The sequence below is a fragment of the Strix uralensis genome, chromosome 21, assembly GCF_047716275.1.
Source record: "Strix uralensis isolate ZFMK-TIS-50842 chromosome 21, bStrUra1, whole genome shotgun sequence".
In the NCBI taxonomy this organism is placed as follows: Eukaryota; Metazoa; Chordata; class Aves; order Strigiformes; family Strigidae; genus Strix; species Strix uralensis.
In genome coordinates, this window is record NC_133992.1 from 11,366,933 (window position 1) to 11,382,946 (window position 16,014).

At 43.3% G+C, this 16,014-nt stretch overlaps 2 protein-coding genes across 6 annotated transcripts in view; both read left to right on the forward strand.

Annotated features, from left to right (window-relative positions):
* RABGAP1 (RAB GTPase activating protein 1) overlaps window positions 1–16,014 on the forward strand; it is a 74,331-nt gene that overhangs the window by 31,022 nt on the left and 27,295 nt on the right. For 4 of the 5 annotated variants that reach the window (XM_074890772.1, XM_074890771.1, XM_074890770.1 and 1 more), the window contains one exon: window positions 126–276. In XM_074890772.1, coding sequence (XP_074746873.1) covers window positions 126–276 — 151 coding nt within the window. Of the gene's footprint in view, window positions 1–125; window positions 277–14,331; window positions 14,660–16,014 lie in introns of those variants that run through there. The other variant, XM_074890774.1, reaches the window with a different exon arrangement.
* GPR21 (G protein-coupled receptor 21) lies at window positions 6,848–8,994 on the forward strand. Its single transcript, XM_074891099.1, has 2 exons — window positions 6,848–6,900; window positions 7,344–8,994. Exon 2 carries the CDS (start codon window positions 7,715–7,717, stop codon window positions 8,759–8,761), a length of 1,047 nt encoding a protein of 348 aa, XP_074747200.1. The 5' UTR covers window positions 6,848–6,900; window positions 7,344–7,714; the 3' UTR covers window positions 8,762–8,994.

A 16,014-nucleotide genomic window follows, 5' to 3' on the forward strand; every position in this document is an offset into this window, starting at 1 on the left:
GGCAACATATGGACTGTCTTGAAATTCCTGTCATTTGACATGTTTGATGTTACACACCAGTTGTTGCTCATGTACTAGTTTATTTGTGTTTGGGTAATAGTAACAGTGCCTTCACCTACACCCAGGCACCTCAATTTGAGTGTGAGGCCAAAGACATTGTCAGCGCTGGTGAGAAGTGGTGTCCCTGAGGCCCTGAGAGGAGAAGTGTGGCAGCTGCTGGCAGGGTGTCATAATAACGATCACCTGGTGGAGAAGTACCGAATTCTCATCACAAAGGTAGAATGCTTTTTTTCATCTTTTTTTCCCCCCATACGTTAAGGAATGGAAGTACAGAAGCTTCTGAGTGCGCACCCTCTTGCTAAAGGTTTGTGTGTATCTGTATCTAGTGTATCAACTAGTGAGTATAATTCAATCCTCCCTCCAAGAGAAGACCCTAACAGGCACTGCTAGTTGTGGCATTATCTCTACTTAGAGTACATTCTTAGTAATAGTCCTACTTCTGTTTCACTCGAATGAGTTCTGAGAGTTTGTCAAAAATTAGTATTCTATTAATTGCTTTCATAATTGACAGAGATTCAGGGAGCTCATTTCCTTTGCTTGTTCGTCTTTCCTGAATGAAAGCTGAATTTTGCTGTATTGTCTTCACATTTATGCTAAAAATCCAATGCTAGTTGAAATTGCAGCCTTTTTTGATAGGAGAAAAACAACACTTTGGACATTTTTGCACTAGACAGCAGTTTTTTAACTTCTCATCTTGAATGCTGACCTCAGTAACGTAGGAATAGAAGATAAGAATCGTATATACAGACATCATTTGGTGTTTCTCAAAGTTCTAGAGTAACAAATGGACCACAAAATGAAATGTCACTTCCTTATCCAGAAAACCGTTATGTTAATTTGGTTTTGATCATTATCTATATAAATACATTCTATTTTACTGTTCTCATCAAACCTGCAAGTCTAGAAGGACTAAATTAGAAATTATCGGTGATGCACCTTTAGTACAAATATAACAGAAATTAATTATTCACCAGTTAGAAAAGCAAAACAACTGAATCAGCCTTTGTATATCTATATTCTGATGGCACAGATTCGCAAGGAACAATTAAAGACCTTATTCTGAGGGCAAGAGGGCTTCTGAAATTAAACTTGGTTTCTGCTGGAATCATGCAGGAAGGATCCTACATGATTGAATGAATTGTGTTAGATTAGCTAAAAATGTTCTGCCATAAATTCTTGCACATGCTTATTGAATATAGAAGAAACTTGGTCTGAATTCCTTAATATTGGTATATGTATTGTAGAACTATAACATTTTTTGGATTTTATGGTGAATAAATCATACAAATAATGTGGAGGTTGAGTGCTCTGGCAAGGAGTGTATCACAGTTACGCTGTTGTGTTATTTTAATTGCCTAGTGAGTAGTTGACAGCATCACTTGTTTCTCTGTTTCAATGTTTTGGTATCAGAGTGGAAAAGATGATCTCTTTGTGGCACAGTTGGTGACATGTACTGCTACTATCTTTGTGATCTAGAAAGCAATAGTGTAACGTTGCATTTTTAAACCTGTGAAACCTTTCTGCTCGTTTACATTTGGCAGAGACAAAGGAAATAACCTTCATCTAATGTGTTGGAAGCATCTCTAGAGCCCAAGTAAAAGGGAGAGTAGGCTGATCCAGCACCGTGTTCTGCAGCAAAAGGACTGGCCGTACCTGCAGTGGTCATTCAGAGTGGAAACTATTTAAGAATTTAAATAATGAAAGAAAATGAGTACTGAATGACTATTTTCAGGCTCCGCTGTAGTCATATGAGGTCTGTAGTATCCTACCAGCATGCTACAATAACCAGCTCAACCAAATGAAAACAAAGTCTCCTTTAACCTGGAACTGCCATAGGAGACCACTGCTGTGGCTGTTTGTCTTACTGTGATTTAAATATGAAAATGGGCTGGGACACTTTCTGTGGAATGGACAAAGGTTGGTGCTTTGAGTTGCTGGGTGGTTCACAGTGGAATTGTGATTTCTTCAATCTTCAGACAGTGGAAGAAGTGTAAGGTTTCAGAAAAGGTTATCAGTGGCTGCATGGAAGTGCTAAAGATGAGAACAGGCACCAAATGCAAAATTGTTTGGGAGGCTGATGAGAACATGAATTCAAGACCCAGGAAGGTAACATTGGCAGACTCGTATATAGTATGTGCTGATGGTATAATAATGCTGGATTGCACTTTAGCTTTCATTTTGTATTTCATACTTTTCATAGATTATTTGATAATTTTGGAGTTGTGATGTGACTAATTCTTACTGCTCTGAAAATAGTAGCTCAGTTACAGTCAATATGCAGCGATGCACAGGAGTAAACGTGTCTGGGGGGAAAAAGAAAGCTATTAATTCTGTGAAGGCAAGGGTCCCTTATATTGTTTTACCACTCTCATAATGCTTGGCCACGTTTTGCATGTCACTAATACAAATTCTTCTCTGGCAGGTGTGCAATTATTTGCATTACCATGCATTGAAAATGGTTTATCTGAGAATAGCTGCTGTGGCGTAGAGCAGAAGCACAAGGAGTTGATGTAAAACCTTTGCTCTTCAGTGCAAGTAGGAGATGCAGTAAGCCTGTTGGTGTACTCATAATCCAGTGCCCCTTCTCTCTTAATGTTGACCTCTATTCCTGTAGCTGCGTTTGATTTCTGTCAGGCTTTTCATGACCCCATGCGGCAGCACAGTCCCAAATTAATAAGGATCTGTGGTGACAGCTGCTTCAAAAGCTTCTGGCCTCTTTCAGGGATTTTTTTTTTTCCCCTTGTGTGCAGGGTGTTGGATGGAGGCGCCCCAGTATTTCTTCTGGTGTTTGTTTTCCTGTGCAGTTCTGGCCCCTGGTGCTTGGCAAATCTGTGTTTTTTGCTTTCTTTTGCAAATTAACTGCTGCAAGGATAGCTTTTTGTTTACTGTTGACGTGTGGCTACTGGCTGATTGAAAAGGAAATGTCTTCTGTTGTGTTCTACCTCTGAAGGCTGTGTCTAGGTCTCTTCTTGAATCTGACTTGTACACTAAAAATGGCATTGAAACTGTGCTGCATGGTGTACTCGTTGTGTTCTAGTCATCATTATTAATTATTTGATCCTTATTTCTTTGATAAACTCTAGCTGGGTTTTTGTACTTTGTGCTTTTGTTATTGCGGTAGTGTCTAACTTTCACCATTGTGGTTCTTCCACAAATTACTTTTGAGAATTTGCACACCATCTGTGTGGAATAATAAAGCTTTTAGCAACTCCAGATTGCCATGCTCGTGGTGGGGAGTGTGGATGAAAGCCAGCCCAGTGAATTAAGGTCATGTCCCTACTGGGGACAGAAAGCAAACTCTAGGTAAAATGATCTAGACAATCCCTTTGTGAGGCATCTGTTCCTGGTAGGACTTTGGCAATCATGGCTATGGCTGTTAATCTTCAGGCTTCCAGCCACTGCAAGGTGGAAGAGACATGGGGACTCGCTCCAGGTATTAATGGACACCTTCAGGAAAAATAATCAATGTTTTTGACAGTCATAGGTGGATGGAAAGTATTGTTGAGTAGAAAACTTGTAAAGCGAGACACACAGGTTAAAAAAAAAAATAGTCATGATACAAAGAAAAATAGACAATAGCCACTTTTCAGACAAGGTTTTTAAAAAGGATTAATACAGCTACTGAATCTCTCAGTGGAGAAGTACTTCATAATACCAAAATTTTAAGAACCTGACATTTACAATATTGAGGAGAAAATAAAAGCTTTTGGATATAGGTCTGTGTGGGAGGAAATAATGTAGAAAGGAAAAAACCATGAACTGTTGTACCAGATAAATACACTATATTAAGAAAATTACGACGTGAGGGACATCTTGTGGCACAAGTAAAATAAAATAATCCAGTGGCAGGAGGAGTATCCTGGAATGTTACCCTGGGGTCACCACTTCTGGTAGGAATTCTAGGCCTGCTAAGAGATTAATTTGTTCCAGTTTTTCTTACAGCAGGACTCTTGCTACCCACTTTCTTATCTTCCCACTTTTTTTGTCTCCATGAGTAGAGGATTACAGTACACAGAAGTCTACCAAATATACTCATCTGTCTTGGTGCAAATGATACTGGTTTTTAATGAAGAAATAGATTAAAATGCCACAACCATTACTTGACTGAATGTGTTGCTTCATCAGTGGCATAAAATGTAACAGTACTTTAGCTGTGGGTGGTTAACACTTATTTTCCACTTGTATCACAATCACATTTCCATATGTTCGTATAAGTTAAGAAGAATACATTTAATTTCAGGAGTACGAAGGGCCATGATTGTGTACAATCAACTGAAATTAAACCTAACGTACATCGTGAATCGCGGTGTATGGAGTATGACGTAGCCTTGCTGTCAGTGTGCCTGAACCTCCAGATCCCTTGTTTGATTAGTTTTGATCACGTGGTGATAAAAGTTTAATTATCTTTGACAAGCAGTAGTTTTCCCAAGAGTTCTCGTTGTAACTGAATTTCTTGAGTACCTTTTAACAGTCTTAGATGAGGTTGTATTGTATCGCTGGAGAGGTCTCTACAGCACAGAAATCGTCAGTCTCTCACAGACCTCAGCCACCTGAACCACACATTTTAATGTCTTTAGAAGTGGTTCTTCTCGGTAGGCTGCAGAGAGCTGGTGTAGCAGCAGGTTATCTCCAGCCCAGTTACCTTCCAGTTGCAATTTATACCCTTTGTTGGCCACTTCGGTCTGGTTTCTGATGCAGGGCTGCTTGAGAAAATTAACTGGAGATCTTGCCGGTTTGGGCTTGGGTGTTTTAAGCAAGCAGGAGTAAGTTGGCATGAACTTTGAACAGAGTTATTACTCTCAGCTTTGGAGAAACAATAGAATGTCAGTTAAAGGAAAAACAGATCTCTCTTCTACAGAAATACCCATCAGCTGTATAGGAGTTAAGCTTGTACTTGTAATAAAAAGCTAAACATTGAGGAGTTTTTGATTTGCTGGTGCATCTTTTTGTTTTGAAATTTCAGCAACCAGATGTTGTTTTGGTCAGCCTCAGGATTTCCAATGCTAACCTTATCTTTATATATCTGAGATATATTTAAAGTTCAATGTATGTTGTTTTCTTAAGGATGTTTATAATGTGTCTATTCATGCCTAAGGATCCAGAAATACTATTTGAATCAATTGGTATGTAAATAATTCTCTGCTTTGGAAAGATAGGAGATCATTTCTCCAGCAGTAATTCAATCATGGCTTGTTTTTTGTATAACCACAATACCCTTGCCTAAATTTAATTCAAAGTTTATGTTTCCTAGCTACAGTTCTAGTACTTTAGTTGCCATGAGTAGAAACGCCATAAATTATAACAAAAATGAAGGACAATAGTAAAGGGATCTTTTTTGGGGTAAAGATAGGGCAGAAAAATCAAGTTTTTGTTTTCAGGCTTTTGCACATGACTAACTGAAAATCTGCCAAGCCATCCTGTTGTCCAGCACAGATTTTGACCAGTACAAGTTGTATCATAAAATGTTTTTTTTATACTTACAGGTCAGCTAAAATCCTAAGCGTTGCAGTGTGATTGCTTTGAGATCTACCTTTGGCTGCAATCCATTTCGCATTAGGTATTCCACAGAATGACAAACGTTTAGCTTAGGTTAACTGAAACCTTGGCTTTGCTGGTATCAGTTGAATTCCCTGTGTGGACTTACACTCCTAAGGATGTGAGTTGCACACTTTCATTTTTGACAAAAGGACTTTAATTGCTGCAGAGCCTCACTCCAGTTTCTTACTGGTTTAATCGGTTCAAAGACCAATTCCTGTAGCGATGGGCCAGTCCTAAGCCGTGGCAGTGGAGCAGTCTGGTATCTGGGTCCGAGAATGAGCTTCCACATACCACAGAAACGTGTTTTCCAGCGTGTCAAGTGACTAAAACGCTCTTGACAAACAACTGATGAGATACCAGTATGCTGTTATGACATCTTCGCCTTGTGTGCACGAAAGAGGTTTTTCTGGTTAAATACGCGCGATGGTACGAGTTTATGGTGCGAGTCTAAGTGCTGTGCTGCGAACCTCCTGCGTGTTTGCTCTCTGGGATGTTGTCGGGTTCTCTAGTTTGTCTAGCTGGTGTAGGTCGTCTCGGGGACTGTCGGGGATAGCGATGCCTTTGCGGTTCGTGTATACGTGTGCAGGAGGTGCCTCCTTACCCCGTGCAACATCTGGGTTAATGGTGGGACACAGTTCCCAGCTTTGCCCTTGGTTCCAAGTATCTCCTAAGCAACACAAACTCCCCCTTTTCAAGCCACGCTTATTCCAGAGTGTTTCCCCAAAAGGGCTCGGATGGAAGAGCCTTAAATGACGACTCGGTGTTTGAATTCAGGTCCTCGCTTGGAGGGTTGTCCTTTGCCGTGCGGAGGGGAGGCGCAGGGTGTGCGGTGTCTGTCTGTCTGTCTGCAGGGCCAGGGCGTGGGGGTGTGTCTGTCTGCAGGACCGGGGTATCAAGGGCAGAATCTCCCGCCGGGACCCGCCGCTCCATCCGGAGGCTGCGGGGTCGCGCCGGGTGAGGCACCTCCCGCCATCGGCCACTCGTGACACCGCCCTCCCGAGTGGGAAACCCGCATTCCCGAGGCTGCGGCCGGCGCTGCCGGGCTCCCCCACCCCACCCCCGGCGGCGCTGGGGCGGGCCGAGGGGAGCGGCCCGGGGAGGGAGGGGGGGGGGGCTGCGGCCCCCGCTCCCCGCCGGGTCCCCGCCGGCGCCGCGCCCTCCCCCGCCGCTCCTGCCCGCCTCCCTCCCCTTCCTCCCCGCCGTCCCCTCCCCCCGGCTCCGCATCGCCGCGGCCGGAGCACACGCCGCCCGTTGCCGGCGCTCGGCCGAGGATGCTCCGGGCTTTTGTTTCCCCTGCGGCAGGTAAGGGCCGGGCCGGCGGGGCAGGGCTGCACCCCGGGCCGGGCCGGGCTGGGCCGGGCGGCGGGGGCCGGAGCGACTCGGGCCGGGAGAGGCGGCGAACAAAAGCGCCGTGCAAAATGGAGCCAGGAGAGAGAAGGGCTGGACCCCCCCCTCCACCACCACCTCCCCTCCTCTCCCCTCCCTGCCGCCGCGCATCCCTCCGCCTGGATGGCCGGCGGCAGGAATTTCGGGGAGGCTCCTTCGCCCGGAAAAGGCTCCCCGCGTTCCCCACCGGCCGGAGCCCGGAGCCCCGGCACTGGGGGGTGGACGGGGGGGAAGGAGGCGCGGCGGGAGCCCCGGCCGGGAGCGGGGGCAGGCGGTGGCGGGGAACGGCCGTAGCAGGGCGTGGGGGTGGAGGGGGGAGAGGCGGTTTTGTAAAACACTTTCCCCTTCTCTCCTGTCAGCCTTTGGGAGGACTCTCGTCCTGAGTCGGTGAAGGTTCCTTCTCCCTCTTCCCCCAGCCCCTCGGCCCTCCTCGGCGAGGCAGCCCACCCAGGAGGGCTCTAATAGCAGCCCTCTCCCCTGTGCGTGTGTGAAGTTGCTGACATGACTGCTGCTGGGTCCCGGTGCACCGGTAGCGGCGGGGAGCCGGATTTAAAGGGGAGTTGTGCTGCAGACAATGCACAGCAGCAGCATCTGGAGCAGCCCTGGGGACCGGAGCTCCGGTTTTGACATTGCTACACACACAGCACCAGCCGCAATGACAGCAGCTGCCTGGAGTGGCTGCAGGCAGCAGGCAGGAGCATGAAGTAAAGAGATCACTGCAGTGCTCAAGATGAACTCCTCTTTGGTTGGCAACCAGAGTGGCCGGCCGTTCTGTCTCCTGGCCATTAGCTATTTGGAGACCATCAATTTTTGCCTCCTGGAAGTGGTTATTATTGTGTTCCTCATGGTGCTGATTATTTCGGGCAACATTATTGTGATATTTGTCTTTCACTGTGCACCTCTGCTGAACCATCACACCACCAGCTACTTCATCCAGACTATGGCGTATGCTGACCTCCTGGTGGGCGTGAGCTGTCTGGTGCCTTCTTTGTCTCTGCTGCACTACCCTATTGTTTTGAGTGAGTCCTTGGTTTGCCAAATCTTTGGTTATGTGGTGTCAGTGCTGAAGAGCGTCTCCATGGCCTCTTTGGCATGCATTAGTATTGACAGATACATTGCCATCACGAAGCCGCTGACCTACAACACGCTCGTTACCCCATGGAGACTTCGAATCTGCATACTGGTCATTTGGCTGTACTCCTGCCTGGTCTTCTTACCCTCCTTTTACTGGGGAAAGCCTGGATATCACGGGGATGTGTTTCAGTGGTGTGCCAATTCCTGGAACACCGATCCCTATTTTACTCTCTTCATTGTGGTGATGCTCTACGCCCCGGCTGCTTTCATAGTCTGCTTCACTTACTTCAACATCTTCCGCATCTGCCAGCAACACACCAAGGAGATCAACGAGAGGCGAGTGCGCTTCAGCTCGCAGGATGGGGAGGCTGGGGAGGCACAGCCCTGCCCGGACAAGCGCTATGCCATGGTCCTTTTCCGCATCACCAGTGTCTTCTACATCCTCTGGTTGCCCTACATAATCTATTTTCTGCTGGAGAGCTCCAATGTCTATAGTAACCGCGTTGCATCCTTCTTGACCACTTGGCTTGCCATTAGCAACAGTTTCTGCAACTGTGTCATTTACAGTCTCTCCAACAGTGTCTTTCAGAAGGGGCTTAAGCGTCTCTCGGGGGCTATTTGTGCCTCTTGCGCTAGACAGAGGGTAGCTAAGGACTCCTCTGCCTCTAGGAGCAAAAGATCTTCCAATGGATGTCATGTCTGAGACGTCTATCAGCTGGACTGGGAAGTGCAGGGACAATTCCGTAAATTGCAAAATAAGTTAAATATGATTTTAAGATGTCCAGATTTGCAAAAAGGTTTCTGAGAAATGCTGCTGACATAGAAGAATCGGGAGCACATACCATTGTGATTTCACTTTAAAAAATTGTTGCTGTGGAGGAGGCTGTGGAGTTTCACCTCCATATTCATTTTTAAGAATAAAGCTGTATCTTGACACTTACCTCTCCAGCTGGTGTGACTGAATGGAGTGGGTGTCTGAGAGCTTCGGCAAAATGTAGTCTTTCTTACAGCTTTACTAGGTTCTTTCGAGATTCGTGCTTCACATGTAAATGATAGATCTGAAGTGGAAATGTCATAGTATATGGTATATTACAGGGATTTTTAAATATATGCCAAAGTATATTGACACAATGTTCCAGCATCATAACAGAAGGGGCCAAACAATTTGTTTTCCAGTGCTACCTAGACAGGACTTCTAGAACAGGAGTGAACAATGTGAACATTTTAGCGTGAACTTAAAGTCTTACTGAGCCATGGGTGCAGCAATGTGATCTGAACAGTCGTATGCTTAGGAGGACTGATCTGGCTTCCGTGCCTCGTTTCTCTGGTAGGATGCATGTGTGCAGTCAGAGTACGGCATCTACACTTTCCTGTTTGTTGTGAAGTAAGAAGAAAAACTTGGATCAGACCAAATTTAGCAGTTAAATAAAATGTGTTTTGATAAGCTAAGAGAAAATACATGTTGCTTTGTGATACCAGAGTTGTGGCAGCCACTCGAGGATGATGCCAACATGTGAAAATTATTCTCAAACCAGTGGAGAAATGCCACGGTTTTGTATGTGGAAATTTTCTCAAGAACAACTTTAAAAATAACATGTGCCCTTTTTTTTTTTAATCTAAATTCTTCTGATATTTTGCATACTAGAACTTAAGGGGAAAGCAAAGAAAACAATTGTCTTCTAAACAGCTAAGGGAACTATGCTGTAAATTTAACTGTAGTATTTGAGTTATTCATAAGTGCACAGAGCTAAATCAGAGACATTTTTCTTTAGCCTTCGTGGGATTAAAGATGGTTCGAATATAGCAGGAGCTAAATCCTGTTGGCAAACGCGTATCTAACTGGTCAAACAGAGTCAGTATCTGAGAAACAAAATCTCATTGACCACAGCTAGCTTTTTCAAGCTAGCTTAGATTAAATATTTTTGAGTTCTCTAATGCTGTTAAGAAGGCAGTATGGCCCTCAAATTGATTAATTTTTCCTAAAGAATATCCTTGTCTTTTTACTGATGCCATATTGGAAAATGAAAGAGAACCAAGTATTCCTGTAATAATGGATTACAGTCTGCATCCTCTTATCCCACCCTGTCCCTGGTACAGGGGTATCGCCCACCACACCTCTGGTCTGAGAGCTGGTTATATGCCGGTGCGCTTCCAGTCAGTGCGTTGGACTGCTGTGGGCTCGTGTGTGACAGTTGGGGTGTGCTGTTAGTCATAGTGGGAATGAAAAAATACTTTGATTTTTTTTTTTAAATTTTTTAAATTTATTTATTTTTTTTTTTTTAGAATTAGGGTAATTCTCTTGGCCAAAAGGGAAGACTCAGTATTTTTGTTAAATGGTTTCAGGTCTACTGTTGTGACAGATCAAGATCATCCTCTAGTTTAGTACTCTCCCCCTGCAAGCACACCCATACCCTCCTCTCTGTCTGTCAGGAGCCCCGGCCTCTCGTCTTTGTGCTTTGCCCTGGAGGGTGACAGCTTGTGTCTGTCCTGTCACGTGCAATGATTCCTACAGACCATCCTGCTTGCTGCCCACCCACGTTTACTCCAGTACAGTCTTGTGAGCCTGCCAGTGAAGAAACAGTGAAGGAAAGAGAGAGCAGAGCGGCAGGATGGAGCACTGCTGGCATGGCTTGTGCTTGTCGGCACTCATTGCTGGCAGACAGGGCCTCCTCCCATGGCTGTAGCGTGTACCTGTTCCTGGGGTGGATGGGGCAGAACCCCCTGCTGTTGCTGCCTAGTTTGGGTTTGAGAGCCCTGTTACAAAGCACATTTAAGTCGTATCTTGGTCTGCTTTCAATGTATTTCACCCACAGTCCAAACCTCTCAAGATCAACTTCCTCCTTAGTTCATCTGAAATTTTAAGAACAAAGGTTGTCTAAACCCTGATGCCTTCACGATGACATTTCTTGTTACCTTTTGCAATAAGGCCGTGTCTAGAGCCAGGGCTTACGCTGTGATCCTTGCACAGACACGACAGAGGTGATCTGTTCTGCAGAGCCCTTGCAGTCTGAATTTTGGTTAGAGGCGCGGACAGCAGTGGGGGGAGCGGAGTGTAAGGGTGTAGTGAGTCATTTATAAATGGTATAATAAGCTCACAGCACATCAGCTGGCTAATTGTTCTCAAGTGTTTTGTAGGTATTACAGCAAAGGTGGGCTTTGGGGAACAATTCAAGGGCTTTAGTCACTAATATCAAAGCGTGTGTGTGTGGTATTTTTGGAACAGCCTCTCAGGTAAACTCCCAATAGCTTTTCTCTGACTCTTCACCTTATCTAACATTTCCAAGTCTTTGAAGTGATGCAATCTATCATTGAAAAAGCATTTGATTAAATTTAATAGAAGAAAAGAATCTGCTAGGGCCTGAAACCCAAAAAATGGCAGTTTCAGGTTTAAGTGAAAGCTGGAGAGCATAGATTGTTGCTTTTTTTTTTTTTCATTGGCATGAGTAGAGGGTTTAAATAGGAGCATTGTGTGCTAGTTTTTGAGAATATGGAAAATTTTAAAAAGTAGTATAGGGGTCTAAACCATGGCATAGAGATTTAACTTGAGATAAAGCAGTTGCTACTTCAGCTATAAGCCTAGAATTGTGCTTAAAGTGTAGTGGTTGTTACAGATGCAGATGCATGCTTGCAGCTGTTGTTGCTTTGCAGCTAAGGTTCAGTTATAACATTCCTAACAGCCAGCCTTTTGTTCAGTTGCCTTACTCATCTCAAAGCCTTCATCAGCTCAGATGTTTTCCATGAGAGGTGAAAATCAGAATCTGAAGGTCTCCAAGAGATGAGGACAGAGAGGAGTTGCAGCCAATTGATGCATTCAAGTTTCATCCAGTGTTTTTACAGACACTTTTAAATATTGCCTCAGTAGGTTAGTTTAATGTCAAATATTTCTATTTTTGACTGTGTTAATTTATTGATTTTTTTAAAAATTTTAAATTACTTTTTTTCTCTAAGTTAATTTAATGTTGATCTAGATTTGTATGTGGTTAGCTGTTTTAAATATTCATAACATTTGAGTCTGTTGTCTTCAGTGAAATTGCATGGGAGTGAATCTTGTTCACTGTGCCAACTGTGGAAGAAATAATTTTGAAATATATTACCTTGTTTGCTCAGCAGTCCATATAATATCCTTTGTCATACAGTTAACACGAGGCACAGTAGTCCTTTTCATCACAGTCTGTGCTCTGAATTGTTAGGCAGCAAACTTTCCAGTGGATCACTTTCATCATTGTACATATGAAACTAATCCTTTCTTGGCTATATTTGTAACTGAGTGTGCCTGGTGCTTTAGAAATTGGTATCAAGAGCATTGCACAGATAAATGCCACACCGGGGAGAATACAGAAATCAGATTACATCCTCATACAAATTGTGTGTTGTGATATGATTAAATGAACTAATTTTGAAGTTCCATCTCGGACTATAAAATTATTTTTTTTATTAGTGTTATCTGCCTCACTTTCAAATTAAGCTGCTAGAAAGTTTAATTTGCAGGATGCAATTCAGTGACATTTTTTTAGTACCATGGGAAGGATTTCTGTACGCACAACTTCTCCGAGGGTGATAATTTGCTTCATCTAGAACTCTTGATTTTTTTTAATTTTACTGGAAGTTTGGGCTGTGATTATATTGTCATTTTCCAAATAGACTGGGAGAAAATCTGTGAAATATTTTTTTGTAGTCTCCAATCAAGTGACAGTATTTTTTAACTCAGCAGATATTTTTTGTGTGAAACGTAAGTTTTGCTGTTATCTACTGTTTGTTTTTTTTTAATTAAATGTTACTAGTTTCTACAGTCTTTATTTGCTGTTAGGGGTTTTGTACCTGTGTTTAAGCTTCTTATCACTCAGAAATTTGTTTCTGTTTGTTAGAATTATGACATGGCTCAGTGTCAGAGTGCCAAGAGGCAGTCTTGAATATTTGTCACAAATCTTTGACAAGAAGAAAGTGGTACAAAGTACCAAGGCACAGAATTGCAAGTGCATGAGGTTGCGCAAAGAGGCTTTCTTACAGCAGACTCGAAGGAGAATTTCCAAATTTCAGTCTCGCACTGTATTGCTATGACATTGTTCCTATCTCACTCATATAAAGGTTTTACCTGTTAGAAGTCCTAAATTTCAGCAGTTTGTTTTGAAAAAGACACTTCCAAGACCTGTATGTGATGTGAGATGGAAGCATTCCGTATGCAAATTTAATAAGCAGATTTTTCGGTATTTATTGTGATATTGCCAACTGCTGCGATGATAACAGATGTACTGAACCTGCATGAATCATTTCAGTCTGATCTTACTCCACATCAGGGCTTGAAGTTGACAGAACTTCTAATTCAGGTCAGGGCTTTAAAAAACGTATTTCTTAGGAACTAATATCTGAGCATAGGAGTCTACCTTTAGACATTACAAACAAAAGGCCCATTTAAAATTTTTTCAATTCCTCGATTAAACTATTGTAAGTCATTTTAATTTAATAAGAGGAGGTGGAGGTTTTGAAGGGCTTTTGTTGTTTTAACACATTTTTGGTTCTGGGTACTTGAAGCACCTGCTAAAACATTTGCCTGACCTCACCCTTATTTTGTTGTTGAGCTTAGAAACCTTTTTGTTCCCTTCTGTGACTTTGCAGCGTACAAACGACGCATCCTTTCCGTGGTGTTGCTCAAGGTAAACTTGGATTTTTACCTCCCTACCAACGCTATCTGAAGTTGGCAAAGCACGTGCTTGTAACTGGTGTTCTGCTGAGATCCAAGAGATGTAAAGGCCTCCATGGTTTTTATACTTAAATGGGGGAAGAGTAGCTGTCTTCCCTTGAGCAGCTTAAAGGAATGGACACTGCAGATGCTGGGTGGTTCTGTTGAGGCTTCCAGGAGGGGAGAGGCTGGCGCATAATGGTGGCGGTGAAATGCCCAAGCGAGTCCGTTTGTTCTCCTGGTGAAGCTGTGCTTCCTCCCTGCTGTTTCACCAGCCCGTTTCAGTCTGTTTTCTCCTCTTTCTGTTCCTGTTTCTGAAAGTCAGAGCTCTACAGAGCACTATTAACATAGGGCTTTTTTAATCTTTTATATTCTTTATACTATGAGTACTGTTGTTTGTGTGTGGCTTTGGTCTCAGGTCAATATATAAGGTCTATCAGTCACTTTGGGACCCCTAAGACTTCGCAATTATGTGGGCTTGAAATACATTTGGCCGAGGTCAGGTTAGACATTGGGATAAACCACAGCTGCTGAGACTGCTGGGCCATCAGGTTTTACAGACTGTCTGCATCAGAGTAAACAGCCCCTCCTTGAGGATGATATGAAACCAACCCATTTTGCATGAGAAGAGAAGTTCTGACTTCTAGAGGCTGATGTCTTAAAGCTTCTCAGTTGTTAGTTCCCTTATTGCCCGGGCATTGCAGAGGTACCACTTTGAAAGACATTTTCTGCAGATAAGGAAAGGCAGACCATTTAATACTAAAATGATGTATGTAAAATGTTTTTGGAAGAGGATAGCTCTTCAGAATTAAAATCTAGTATGTGTAAAACCAGGTGCAGTTGTGTTTAGAGAAAGAAACTGAAAGTTGTGGCCAGTGGAAACAAACAGAGGAAACCCGCTGGACAGCTGTGCCTGTGCTGATGGTAGGATATGAATTGCATTTCTGTCAAAACAGTGAAGTATTTAATTTGGGTCCTATTCTTTACAATACATTTTTTTAAAAGATGGAGTTTAACCTTCTTGCTTTTGCTTTGCTGCACTCTGAAGGCAGCTTGTCTGAGCCCTGGGGCTCCCGCAGCAAACGCATTCCCTTCAGACCTGGAGTGGCGATCCAGCCCCTCTGTTCCTGTTCTGGTAAAATTGGGTAATACCAGTCTGTGTCGTGGTTGACCATCTGAGGTGTTCTAGCAATAGGGAAATAATCCGATGGGATATAGTTTGTTTAGTCAGCTTTTCAGGTTTTTTTGGTGACACGTTTTCTAGACAGGTGAAGTGTTTTGCTTATGCAGGCAGCATTGCTGGTGGTTCTCCACTCTATACTGACTTCCATCACCTTTCAGTTTTTATTCCCATTGCAGAGTTTAAAACAAGCCACAGCCTGTGTCCACTCTGCAGGCGGTTAGTGGTGGTTGCAAATGGAAGTGTTTGTGGATTTCACCCATATCATATTTGCATCTCTTGAGCTTTAGCAGTTAATGAAAACATTAACGTAATTATGTTCTTACATCCTGGTTCAGGCTGTTTATTTACATCCTCTGTGTGCTTTAGCAATTGGTCCAGTCAAAACTGATTCTCTAGCTAGTGAATTGGTGATTACTTAAATCGAGAAACAGAAATTGTTAAAGTCATCTTTGTTTTGTCCTGAAGATGTTTGGGGGGAGCATCGCGGTCACCGAGCTGATCAAAGGAGGTGCAGGCTCTGCTCCGGGGCAAGACCAGGAGGCCAAGTCACTGTGGGACTGGACCTGTACGGGGGTTGATAACCAGTAGCTTTATTTGCCGAGAAGTTTTTAGAAACGCTGGGTGGATGCACATTGTGTTAGGTTATATTTAGAATCTGGGTTTAGATAGACGAAGATGTTTTGAAGTTAGCGGTTGCTGCTCGTGCGGAGGAGTGGCTGTGCCTGGGATGCAGCACGAGGGTACTCTTGGGTGGTTAGGAGGAGGGAAGGGAGTCTGAGCTTTTTGTTCTGACCTCTTTCTTTTTATGAATTTGTAAGATGAGGATAGCAATTTTGTAATTCAAGCCTTTGGCTTCTCTCTGATGGTCATTACTGGAGATCCTTTAATTAAAAAGTTAAATAAATTCAAGTAACTCCTTGTAAAGATGAACTCAAATCCTGCTGTGCGTATGCGAGTCATTCTTAAATGTTACAAAGATCACGTGATACAAGCAATCAAATGCTTAATAAACCAAGTCATTACTTTTATGGTAAATTGAAAAAAGTTCTTCTGGGATTTCAACTGTAAATGAATCCTTGAAAATCAATAATTAGAT

Excerpts from the sequence above, each read along its gene's own strand:
- GPR21 (XM_074891099.1), top strand. The coding sequence starts at position 7,715 with ATGAACTCCTCTTTGGTTGGCAACCAGAGTGGCCGGCCGTTCTGTCTC.